This window comes from Simochromis diagramma, unplaced genomic scaffold, assembly GCF_900408965.1.
Source record: "Simochromis diagramma unplaced genomic scaffold, fSimDia1.1 OVJJ01000344.1, whole genome shotgun sequence".
In the NCBI taxonomy this organism is placed as follows: Eukaryota; Metazoa; Chordata; class Actinopteri; order Cichliformes; family Cichlidae; genus Simochromis; species Simochromis diagramma.
The window spans coordinates 726477-740226 of NW_024387375.1; the positions used below are offsets into that span (position 1 = coordinate 726477).

Consider the following 13750-nt stretch of genomic DNA (forward strand, 5'->3'; position numbering starts at 1 on the left):
ATAACAGACAGCAGCGCACCAACTTTGATTAATTCCAGCAGTAAATACAAAAAAAACATCCATGACTTGCTTTCATGCTGCACACATTTAGTAAACCGTAAAGAAATTGTACAGACTAGAACTGCAAACTACATCTGAAGCAAGCCTGCTAAAAAATTCATCAGTGCCTCTCTCGTGTCATGCAGCTAACTCCCAGTTGGATAGATAATTATAAAGCAAACAACGCTGTACTGTAAAATGAAATCTCTCTAATGAACTGAGGTGGGTGAAGAGAAGGATATCTCAAACTTACAGCATGTTAAAAACACAGCAGAGTTCCCAAACATTATGCTGAATTATGTAACATGATCAGAAAGTTCTTCCTCTGATTGCTCTAGCAAAGCATGCACTGAAACTATAATTTTCATTAATATTTCTTACAGTTAAATTCTTATTATGCTTTCTTCAATGAACACTGACTTAACATGTTCCAGCATGTTTCCATTCCAACTATAATGTACAATGTAATGTATAATGTACTATAATCCTGGGACTTGGAGAAACAAGAAAAACAAATAGGTACTGATTTAATTATCAGTTAATGCTATTCACAAATAATCTTTTATAAACGCTGACCTATTTGTGAGTTTGCAGTGAGTTTGTTGCTGTACCTTTACACATTGGAGGAGGCTTGAGGACATATCCAATACCTCCATTCACCATAAACTTGGCTCTGTTCAGCTGCATCATCCTCCCCTCTGTCTGATAGTTGAGTGCAACTAAAAGAAATAATAATAATAATAGTTATTATTATTATTATTATTATTATTAATCTAATAAACATATCATGTTAATTGATTTTCATCTTTAGTATTTTTTTATTATTATTTAATGCTCCAGTGGGTTCTTAGTTAGTTAATTCTTGATCATTATCTGTAACATGAATTCTTGGTTTCAGTGGGGATTAATTTTGTGTAGGCTTTTTTATGTTTGGCCTTCCCCTCTGTGTCACTGTCACTGTTTTTTTTTTTTTTTTTTTGGGGGGGGGGGGGGGGGGTATTTCCTGCTTTATTTTGGTAGCCTTGGTCTTGTGCAGTGTTGGTCAAGTTACTTGAAAAAAGTAATCAGCAACTAATTACTGATTACTTCCCCAAAAAAGTAATCCAGTTACTTTACTGATTACTTATTTTCAAAAGTAATTAATTACTTAGTTACTTTTTAAAAACACAATTTACAACCTGAATAGGTGATAAAGCGATAGATCTTTCAGCCCAATTCTACTTTTTCTGCATAATCCATCATACAAAATGTAATCAAATGGAAAAGTATCTTTTTTTAACTTGTTTTATCAGTTTTAATCTTTTAACTTTATGCATCAAGCAAAAATTAAATTATATGCAACATTCTCTGACTTGAATAAATTAGTTTAACATTTAAACCTATTTTCTGCACATTCCAGCACATAAAATAAAATATTTTTTGTGTTTACACTCACTCTTCCAACTAGATGCAAGTAAAACACAGCAGAAAAAATAAATAAAGTCAAAGACTAGCGGTCCTTTTGCTCTATTTTCACCTGTAAAGCAGGAGTGGGGTAGGCGGAGGTTTACCCTGGTGCAGGTGTGCCGCAGCGGTCAGTGGAAGAATCCGCGAGTGAATTTCCCATTGCGTCGGTGCACACTCGGTGCTTGTTTAGGGTTTTTTTTTCACTGTAAAAAGAAGTTTTCTTCCCACGCACAACGGACACTAATGTTTTTGTCACTTTTTATGGAATCAAACTCAAAGTAAGGTCAGTACTTCCACGCTTTAAACGCTGCACGCTCATACTCTCTCCTGCACTCGATATATTATCCATTGTTGATCTGCACACAGCTGTTGTCACAAACGGCGCACTCGCTCACGTCACTGTCATGAGACATTCTGGCAAAAAAATCACAGTTTTAGTAACGCAGTAACGCAGCGTTCCCTACGGGAAAGTAACGCCAATCTAATTACCGTTTTTGCAATAGTAATCCCTTACTTTACTCGTTACTTGAAAAAAGTAATCAGATTACAGTAACGCGTTATTTGTAACGCGTTACTGCCCATCTCTGGTCTTGTGTGCCTAGTATTTAGTTTTACATTCCCTCTCTTGCTATCATGGATATGTTTCAGTCACCCTCCTGTGTCCAACCTCGCTTGATTACCTCATGTGTGTATTGAAGCCTCAGTTTGCCTTAGGTCTTTGACATGTCTGTTTGTCCTGTTTATCCGCCTGAGTAGTTTCCCTGGTTGGATTTTGGGATTCTGTTTTCATTTGCCATTTGCTCTGTTGGCTTCCCCTAATGAATGTTGCCTTTTGCTCACTAACCCGATCTGCAAGTCTGCATTTTTAAGTCCACATTATCCACTAATAATGTCAAAACATGAATCCAGATAAACTGCAATAATTTCCCAGTACAGTAAGTCTAGCCTTATATTTAGTTGAAAATAGTACAAAAATAACACATCAAATATATATATCGATCTACATATGGATAGAAAGATATCTATCTATCTATATATATATAATATGACTTCAAAGGTTGATGAAGATGTTTCAAAGATGTATGGCCAGGGTCACAAATGACTGACTACGCTGTTTAATCTAAAATAAAATAAAATAAAATATAATAAATAAATAAATAATAAACTGTTTTGAGTTGCTATTTCAACTCAAAACAGTTGAAATAGCAACATAACAACACATAAAGAGAGTGTCCCAGAGATGGTGAGTGTTTCAAATGCAAAGATGGGGTTCTGAAAGCCTGCATAGACAAATAGTTTAACAGTTTAAGAAAAACACCTTTAAAAAAGCGAAATTGCAGAGTATATTGGAATTCTGTCTTCTATGGTAGTATATGATACTATAGAAATTTAAAATAATTACAGGAACAGTTCTTTGGATGGAACTGTTTTTGTTTTGCTTAAAAGAAATTAACTGTTTTAGATCAAGAAAGATTCCTATCTCTTCACAAATAACTACATTTCAAATTATATCAAGTGAAGGCCACCGATAAGCTGATTTGTATGTGTTCATGCATTTTTTAAGCTGTGTTAATGTATGACAGATAAATAGACTATTTCTTGCTTTCCTTCTTTACTTGAGTACTCGAAGCACTCTATACAACATGTATGATTCACCCATGTGTCCTTTTTGTCTATACTTTTTCTTCCTAAGTGCTTTTATCTAACATTCACACTCCAATGCATGCATCAGAGAGCAACTTGGGGTTCAGTGTCTTGCCCAAGGATACTTAGGTTCTAGATTAAAACAGCCAAGAATCAACAAAACACCCTTCCAGTCAGTATGTTGAACTAGGAGTATGGCATTTTTTAAACAGCTGTGTTTTCTAAAGCTCTCAGAGTTTTCTAGAACCTAATAAGATCTCTAATTTGTCATCTTACCCAACTGACAACCCACATTCCAGTAGAACTGAGGGTTGAAATTGGAAGAGTCGATGCGATATGCCGAGGGATAAATTCGAGACAGCTGCCTCTGGTTAAAAGCCAGAAACTCTTCTGTTCTGTGATTCACCAGAGACTGTGCTCTGGTCTCACTGAAAGACAGAACGTCACCTGCAGTACCTGAAGAAAAACGAGGAGTTGTTATAAGAAGGTGCCCTTAATATGAAGATTGCATTTTGCTTGTGTGTGCATATGTCATAGCTCTGGTGTTTCACCTTCATTAAGACACTCCTGTGAGGCAACAGAGTTGGTGAACACCACAAGATTTGACAGATCTCTGCTCAGTTTCATCGTCTTCCTCTTTCTTAAACACCTGAAACAGTCAGATGGACGATTTTAAAAAGAGGACAGAGATGACAAAGTGAGATCATCGAGGCAGATGGAATAAAAAGGATAGTTAAGACTTGAACATTCATCCATCCATTAAAGTATTTATATGAGAAAAGCATTGCAGGATAGAAGATTGTCCACTGTAGGCAACTTGGAAACCACAGGAAAAGAGCATCAAAGGCAAAAAACTTAATAGGGACCAGAGGATATGCAGTGCAGAAGACTCACTCAGATTCCCACATACAAACAACTACACTGTCATGCACCCGCAGTCTTAAAAAAAAGTCAGCCACTCAGACACATGCTTGCAGGAATCTGTATTGTGACAGTTCCCTGGGACATGCCTATATGAATATGCAACAGAGACTGGAAGAACAAAGAGAGACAAAGGTCTTAGTTGCAGACAGCCGCTGAACAAGGAAAACAAAGCTGGATTTCCACATTTTTTTGCCAGTGTTGACTCAAATAGAAATGGGGGGAAAACAAGACCAACATGGACATAAAACTGAAAAAGAAGTGGACTATATTCAAACTGATGATGAAAATGGAAATGCTACAATTTACTTTGGTATGATTCCTTTCAGATTCTAAATAAAATACAGACCAAATTAGTGGCAACACTGAATTATGTCATTTTAACACCCCTTCCTCTGTTATTTTTAGTACATAATGAGTTGAGAGGATAGATGGGGGACTGCAGAAATGAAAGTAAAACATTAGAATCCTGCATTATTTATTTCTCAATAATGATATAGCAGTAATAATTACCACTTATTACTGCAGATGAAAACAAGAATTGTAAGACCACTCATTAGTGACAGGTAACATGGTGTGAAAAATATGCAAAATATTGATATGATATAAGTGAAGGCAAAAAACCTAGCAATACTGGAATTAGAGAAAGGTCAGGAAAAGTATTTTGAATATTTTGAGTTTTACTTCTGACAAATAATGTACATCGACAATTTTGCCAAATAAATGATCAAAGTTTCTAATTATGGTTTTGAATAAAATATCCATCTTTGACTACAAGTTAATAAGCATATGAGATGTGGGATGGTTTATTATTATTATTATGTGATGCATTCTGTTACGGCGCCAGTTTCATGCATCCTAGACCCTTGGTATCATTGGGCTTTTGTAGGAAGTCAGTAAAATCAGGGTAAGGAAGGCATAATTGCACAGCAGGGCATGCAGGCTCAACATTACAGATAAATTTGAGAAAAGTGGAAAAGGGTGACTGTTAAATACAGTCACCCAAAAAATCTTTGATGCTGGTGGTAGCTCCAGATTTGACTCCTTAAACTTTCTACATAATCTTTTCTCCACAATAACAAAGTCTTCTCCAGCAAACATACAATATTTGTTTGGAGAAGCTTCAGTGTTTGCATGGCACTACCAGTGACCTGGATTGTTTCATGCTCCCAGCAGTCAGCAAGTATCCAACCTCTCAGCTGTCAGAGATTGTCAGTATTGTGATGAAGTGGTTCAAAGGTCACCTGTTGAACTGTCCTCCAGCCTCCCTCCCGGACCTCTCCTGACCATCTTCGTCCTTGTCCATGCTTTGGCATGTCAGCCTGGATTTGGAGTGCCTCTGGATAGTGAAGAGACAGAGATATGTAAACAAACACACAATTACACTACTGTAAAGGTTTGCCCTCTAAATAAAAAGTATAAACAAAAACATATCTAATATCCATAAAGCCACCTACATTCTCACAGCACACGTTCTTTATGCCTACGAGTTGTCACTAGTGTTTTTTCAGCAAGTCCGTTTCACTGTGGCTGTTGCAGTATGTTTGAGTGTGTGATTGTGCATGCCAGTGGATGTGTCATACATAGCATACTCAATCACTGCGAGACTTTTTTTGAATAAATTGTTTTCTGTTTTCTTAGTTTTGTTGTGCGTTTAGCTAGTCTGTTTTAAGAGTAATTACAGGGTTAAGGCTGCCTACCAGCAGATTACTTGCACCCATGTGTGAACAGATATATACACACACGTGGGAGGGTGCACAAAATGCAAAGAGGGAGGCATAAAAGAATGAAGAGTAGATGTGTGTGGGCAGTAGAGGAAAATGAGGAAGGTAAAAGGAAGCGAATGGCTAGAGAGAGAGAAATTCAAAGAGAGAAATAACCAAACTGAGGAATGTGGAAATGTTTAGGGAATCTTTTCAAAAACCACCACCCTCTTAAAACTGACACAAACTTGCGTTAAATGCATGGTAAATTGAAATCATGCTGAAGAACTGAGAAACATTGTAATCAGTTTCACTAGATTTTTTTTTACAGTCGGCCACACTCTATAGGAGAAATTTAAAATTTGTATATGCATATTAGTATGCTTTATATCTACAATTATAATTCAAAGGTATGTGACAAAGAAAAAACTAACATAGTGGCATAGACCATCACAAAAACATGGATTCTATGAGTTTCCTAAGCTACCGTTAGCTGGAAGTACCGTTTTTTTCCAAAGCATACTTGTTGATTTAATGTTTCGATGATGGTGGTGAAAAGCATTGTTCAAGAAGATGACGAGTTTAAAGGCCGTAACTTAGATTCACATAATTTCCATACTCATTAAAATATTCAATGACCTCTTGTGCTCAATGGATGAGACTACTCCCATCAAGATGGAAATCTTTAATCGAAGGATAAAGGTGATTACTCATAAAACTTTGCATGCACTAGTTTATGGTGTGTGCAGGGACCGTTCTCTTTATGTGGAATTTAACATGTCAGAAACTAAGCTTAACCATTCCTCTAGTGCCAGAGTTAAAAATTCTGGGTTTTTTCTTTAATGTGTCATAAAGTGTCATTTACATTAGCATTTGCTATAAATGACTTCAAAAGAAGCTTTCAACTAAAAGAAAGCAGCAGTTGCTTCTGTTTCACTTCTTGTAAGTGATGCTTATCAGTTAGAGAGCTGTCTCTGATGATGAAATAGAGCAAACAGTGTGGCAAGGTTGCACCAAATTAAAGCTCTGCTTAATAAAAACATATGTAGTCTAACATAACAGCTTTGAGGTAAGCACTACCTTCAAGAAGGCTTTAAAGTTGTGTGGCTTTTTTTCCAAACTTTTAAAGAAGTGTTGATAAACAATTATGTTCATTTTCAGGGTTGTTCCTAAAATGCATTGCAATATTGTAATTATTTGATGAGCTGGTATAAATTTAGTGTTAAGGTTGTGTAACACTAGCTCTTGCCTAGAAGAAGAGCTGGTCTTTTTCTTATATACAGTGAATACAACGCAGCACTAACACAGTCAGGCTTGGCGTAGCACAGAGACTATAAGAAGATCCACACACAGTTACTGAGTCGGTGACCCAGTGTTTTATATTTTGTATTATTATATTGTCTTTGATTTCATTGCTACTTAGGTTCTAGTCTCTTGGTTACTGTTATTGTACTTCTATTCCCTTGTTACTCCCTCGTGTATTTAAGCCCTGTGTTTTCCTTTGGCATGTCATACTTCCTCATGCACTGTGAGTCTCTCCGTGTTTTTAGTTGCCCTGTGTTTTGTTCTTAGTTTTATTGTCAGGGTTTTGGTTTGTTTTTCTGTAAATTTATGTTGTGAAGGATGTTCCTCTAGCAAGAAGAAAAGCTGTCTTTCTAAGTTTATTTTCCGTGCACAAGTGTCTGCATTTGGGTCCATTTCCTGACTGCTCCAGCCATACATGACAGTTGCAATATCTACAGTAAAATCTGACTAGTTAACGTTCTATATCTAGTTTGCTTCATGGTTTAAAATAAAGAGGAAAACGCAGTATAAATACAACAAACTGCAGCTCTGCTGTTGAGCTGATGGAGCATGTTAAATCACCACCCTGGGTGAATTCAGTCAGGCTGGCTGTTCTGACAAGAGACTCATTGATTTCAGCCGTTTAGTGCAGGCTTGCACATTTTTCCTTCATGCACAAAGACAGCATTGATTTCTTGGGGCAAGTTTGGTCTGCCATTCAAATAAAACAAAATCTCATCCTGCTGAATATTAGTTTCCCCTCCCAAAAAAAGATCATTCGAAAGTGGTTTAATATTCTAAGAAGTAAAATAACTGATTACAACCTAACCTGAAGCTGAACAAAGATGAATTACATTTTGGGACCCCAGATAAACAGAATAAGAAACAAGCACATAAAGCCACCTCCTTTTCTATGCTTCTTACCTTCTGTTTGAGTGTCGTGATGAACGATCTGCTTTGGGATTTCTTCAGAACCCCTCTGGAGCTCTAAAATATATATTTTTAAAAAAATGCATTCAGAGGCTTTCATATTTCTGTTCACGTGCACTTTTTTAGATTTGTGCATGAGAATCATTTGGTGTGAATCTTATAACAGTCACATTAGCACCCAAGTGAGTCACTTAAACCCTAAATCTCAAGAGATGCATATAAAAGACATTAGCCAGTACAGCACAATACAACTGATAAGTGGGTGGGAAAAAAGAAAAAAAAGTACAGTAAGTAACACCTAGAAATAAATAAGTAAAAAAGTGTGGTGACAAAATGAGGTGAAGGGTATCACCAGCCAACCATGAGTAGAATAAGATGAATAGGAAACCCCAATGCACAACACCCACTACATTAAAATGGCTGTCAGGAAACTGAAGCTTCTAAAAATAGCACAAGAGGCAAGCAGGGAAATTAAATATTAAGTAACACTGCAGACATTTAGTTTCTCATCACTTTCAGTCTGTTTTGACAGCCTTTGGATGAATTTGGATTACGTGGGTGGAAACATAAGATCCTTCAGACAGATGTGTGTGTCTCTGTGTTTTCATGTGTTTGGTTAGTGTGTTTGGTGCAGTAACTAGTCTGCCTCTTTATTTTCTCCATCCCCCCCATGACTAATCCCATGGCCTAGTTGTATCCCCTTGATTTCTTCTCTTCATCTGTTAACAAGTATAACTCTCCTCCATACTCATCCCCACACATCGCCTTGAACTTTACCTGCCGCAGATTCTTCTGAAGACCCTGGTGTGTGGCTCGGAGCAAAGCTCTGATGCTGAAGCTGTCAGTGTCTTCCTTGTCTCCGATCCGAGACTCCTTTAAAAGAGAGTCCAGTTTCTTTCTGATGTGAGACTCCACCACCTGGTGGTGACCATGGCCCTAGGTGAAAGAAGAGACAAAAGGAAAACGCTTTCAGTGTGGTGTAGAGTAATGCCTTTTTGAAGCAGGAGCACACCTTATCGCTAATGCAAAGCACCTGAAATTGCAACACCAAACTGCTATAAATCAAACCTGTATACAGAGTGCCATATATTTGCAAGAAATAGAAGTAGAAGATGATAACTGCATATAATCACATATATAATCTTGTGTATATCTGAGGAGTATCGATTTCCTTTCCACAGGTCAGAAGTGTATAAGCGATAATGATAATGAATAAACATCTCCATCTTGTATAAAACTGTACACCTGCTGAATGAATGGCTGAATGTGAATGAGTAATTTTCTCAGTGAATTATATCTGGAGCTCAGTATGTGCATCATTCCATTCAAAATGACAATAAAAATAAATATTTACAAACAGTCTGAGTAATCAAGACCATGCAAGTCACCTTTTTACAAATCCGATGCATCATTACTGTACAAAACTTACACCACACTATTATTGTAATGTTCAGCTGTGACTGCTGTGAAAGCAAACTGGTTTTATGAGCTCAATACAAAACCTCCCATCAGTGGAAACCTGCCATCTCCCGTTTTAAATTGGCAATGATCATCTGAAGTGGCATCTGCAGCCTCGTGCCTCTCAGCTAAATGTGGAATAATGATGCCATATTTGGTTACACAACTATACCATCTGGAAGAGTCTTGTCCTCTTTTAAGCATTGTAAGGAGGACCATAGCACTATTGTATCACAATATGATGATGATTAAGAATAGCTATGAAAATAGCTCAGGGAAAACTAAAGAGCAGTTATCATAAGCTGGCATTAATGGCATTCTTGGACATATTTTCTAGCAGGCTGAGTACTAAGTGCATTTAAAGTATTTTTTTTTTCTGTTTACTTTTGACTTGAATCTGCTTGATTAAGCACCGGTTATTCCAAAACATTACAACAATGACGATCATTAAAACTTTGCAAGCAAAAATTATTGAAGTCATTACCTCTAGAACAACAATACCATTTAGATCTCATTATCTAACCTCGGTTTATGGTGCCTGTATGTGGCGGTTGGGATTAATTCACTGCAAACTGTTTGTTTGTTTTTTGTTTGCTTGCCTGTTTGCTTTTTGACAGGGTGTTGTTTTTGTTATTATTTTTTGTTATTCATTTTGAATTAAGATAAATAATTTATCAACATCATGATTTGACATAATTTAAGTTCATCGCTAATTAATCAATGTTACTTGACCTGGTTATTTGATTTTCATGGTACAAACAAGTGTGGCTTAGAAACTTATCTGGAGACATTTCCTACACGCAGCTCAGTAATAATATGGTAACAGTGTGATAACAACGTAGAAATGAGACTGTAATAACATGGAAATGACAAGTTAATTACCAAAGCAAAATTCAACTGAAATCCAAGTAATATCTTGTATCGACAGTGGTTTTACCTGAGTAATATTACATTATTTTATTTTTCTTATTAATGTGGAACTGAAATATGCAGTTTGCATCATATTATAACAGTCTCATAATCATATTATCATCATATTATAATACTGTTACCAACATAATGATATTCTGTTGCTAACTGGTTTTGCCTAATAAGCATATATTGGTTTCCATATTATGGGTAATATTACTCTGGTGCAAATATTGTTGGTACAAGATAATACCTATTTAATAATATGAAATTATTTTGGTAATCAAGTGATAATAACTTGCTATTTTCATCTTATTACCTTCTTGTTTCCACCCTATTACCCACCATTATTATTGCACAGCTGTTATTAAAAAAAGTGCTACGACTTCCAATTATTTCCATTGAGAATATAAGTAAATGCATTTTTTGAATTTTATATTTTTCAAGGAAGTTAGAGTAGATGCCGTTTATTTACATTTCTAAATATTGTCACTAGTGTTTTGATGGAAAAACAATTGCAAAGAAAAGCTATTCTTAAAAGCAGCCAATTTTAGCTTTACAATTTTGTTCTTTATATTTGTGTCAGTCAAAACATTGTCTGAACGTGTTGATAATAATCATTATTATGGATCGTATAAGAGCATGTTGTGTTATTATGCATGCTGTTAAAAAAGTGCAAACCATCAATGACAGGGAAAGACAATATAAAACATGAAAATAAGATGATCAAGCACACTGGAAGTGTAATCAGTCACCCAAGAACACCTTTCATTTTACTCATTTTAAGACAACTCCAATATTTCTATTTGTGATACAGATTGTTTAATGTATATATTAAGTGCATAGATACAAAAAAAAGTCAAGAAATTATGACAGGATCTAACTGAAAACAAGCAAGAAGGTTTCAAGTAATGCAAAAAAAACATGTCTATTTGGACATGATAATTTGAAGGTTCATGCTTCGGTGTGTGCACATCATCATTCATAGATTTATTCCTCTCTCTTACATTACTGCTCTTGAGCTTGAAGTCGTCCTCAATTTCATCAGCGCTGTCATCATCGGACACCTCCCCTTCTTCAGCATCTGCAGACAGATAGGCAGGCAGGCGTTTTCCCTGCATGGGAAAAAAAACACAGACCAAGACATGAGAGGATAGACATTTGACCCATGCATATGTCTTAAATGCATTGCTCATCCCTTTTATACACATGAACACCCACTCTGCTTGGACTTCTAAGATAGTCCAAGAATAACACAGCACAATTCAATATCTCTGACTCCAGAATATATACAGGCAGATAATGAGCATCCTCCTAATTTTTGAAGATGCTTTACTAGATTCAGCAGGCAAAAAATTAAAGGATATAAGCACAGAAGACAACAAAAGACACACATATGTACAACCACATACATTCTAAACAGTCATCTGCAGAGTCTCTGAGAAGCTTTCCGAGCACTGCTTTCAGCACACAGTGGAAGCCCATTAGTAAGCCACTCTGGAGGTGTGAGTGGGAGTTAAAATTTTCTAAGCATCTTCTTCTACTATCAATGGCATACTCTATGCTTACTGCAGTACATCACCACCTTCACTTCAGCAAGTAATACATCCCCATTCCTTCTATCTATCTGTGACTGTCAAAAATCTTTACGCCAGTTTTCTTCATTGTCTTGTGACTGTCTGGCCTCTTCTGCTCTTGCTCTTCTGGTTTATTGAGAAAGGTGAAAGCCTCTCAAACAAAGGGACAAAAAAGATGGGGGAGCAAAGGGCCTTTATAGAAAATCAATAATGCTCTTTAACTTTGCAGACATCTGACCATATAAGACAGATCCAGGTTTTATTTTCACAGAGAACAATGCAGACCTTCTTCAACATTACAGATAAGCTGCACTATATCTCATTCTTATATATATAAAAAAAATCCAACAAATGGTGAAAGCTTTTGTTGGACTCTCTCTTGGAGTCTCTGGGCAACTCCTACTGCACTGGTGGATAAGGATCTTGGGTCTCAGGTCTTTTTAGATCAACCACAATTTTTAGATCATTTTTGCTGGACACTTTTCCTGCATCTTGGGAGAGGCTATTGCTCTAAACAGATAAGCTTGTGAGGATAGACATGGTAATGTTCTTAGATAAACTTGCAAGTGCAACATCCATTGTAAGGTCACTCTAAATTGTTGCTTTTATCTATATGATTACATCGACTGAAGAATATATCTGATTGCTGTGGAAGTACACCAGTTTAGTAATACACAAAAGATTTTGTGTGTTCAAAAAAATTTGGTAAGTATATTTTGTTATTGCTTGTTCACATTGAGGTGTACTGTGAACAAGCTTAAAAGAAACTTCAAAATCAATCATGTTTAAATGACATAATACAAAATTATCATGAAGCATACTATGGTAAGAAGCCTACTTTGGCTGCTGTTAAGATGCAAACTACAACAGTCACATGCCAAATTAAAACTATTAAAATTACCCTAAAGGAAACATTTGTGTACGCTAACCAGGCACTCTTTTATGTACATCTGTCAACTTCAAATATCTCACCAGCCAATAGTAATGCATGGATAGATTTAAGTATATGCACATGGCATATGCACATCTGCTAAAGCTAAAACCAAGCATTGCAATGTGGAAGAAAGGTGCACTTTGACCTGCTGGTTGGTGCCAAATGGGCTGGTCTGGAATTTCCAATAAAACTATTTCTAGAGTTTACAGAGTATGGTCTGAAACACAGAAAATATGCAGTTTTCTGGTTAAAAAAAAAAAAAGCCTTGTGGATGTCTTAAGTCAGAGGGACTGACCAGACTGATATGAGTGGAAAAGAAGTCAACAGTAAGTCATATAACAACTTTTTTGGTATGCAAAAGAGCAATTTTGAATGCATGATATGTCAAACTTGAAACAGATGGGCTACAGCAGCAGAAAATCACACCAGATGACACTCCTGTCAGCTGAGAACAGGAAACATTACACAGGCTCACCTAACTGGACTAAAAAATAATAATAATAATATAGTCCGACAGGTCTAGATTTCTCTTGGAGTATTCACATGGCAGGATCAGAAATGTAAATTGGTGTAAATATCATAAAAGCATGGATTAATGCTGCATTGTATCAATGGTTCAGGCTGCTGGTGATAGAATGGTGTGAGGAACATTTTCTTGGCACACTTTGGGCCCCTAAGTACCAACACCACAGCCTACCCGACTATTGTTGGTGACCATGTCCATCCCTTTATGACCCCAGTTTACCACCTGCTGACAGGCTGCTTACAGCAGGACAAAGTGCCATGTCACAAGCCTCAGATAACTTGATTTTAAGTTCATGAAAAACTTCATTTTATATTATGATCTGTCATTTAAAGAAAATTGCAATATATTGAGTTTCTTGAATAAGTACAAGAAACTGTTT

At 36.4% G+C, this 13750-nt stretch overlaps 1 protein-coding gene across 6 annotated transcripts in view; it reads right to left on the bottom strand.

Annotated features, from left to right (window-relative positions):
• Positions 1-13750, bottom strand: part of plch1 (phospholipase C, eta 1) — a 68570-nt gene that overhangs the window by 7662 nt on the left and 47158 nt on the right. For all 6 annotated transcript variants that reach the window (XM_040009682.1, XM_040009683.1, XM_040009681.1 and 3 more), the window contains 7 exons: positions 11342-11449; positions 8745-8903; positions 7962-8024; positions 5295-5389; positions 3681-3778; positions 3406-3585; positions 651-758 (listed from right to left, as the gene is read on the bottom strand). In XM_040009682.1, the coding sequence (XP_039865616.1) occupies positions 651-758; positions 3406-3585; positions 3681-3778; positions 5295-5389; positions 7962-8024; positions 8745-8903; positions 11342-11449 (811 nt within the window). The remainder of the gene's footprint in view (positions 1-650; positions 759-3405; positions 3586-3680; positions 3779-5294; positions 5390-7961; positions 8025-8744; positions 8904-11341; positions 11450-13750) is intronic.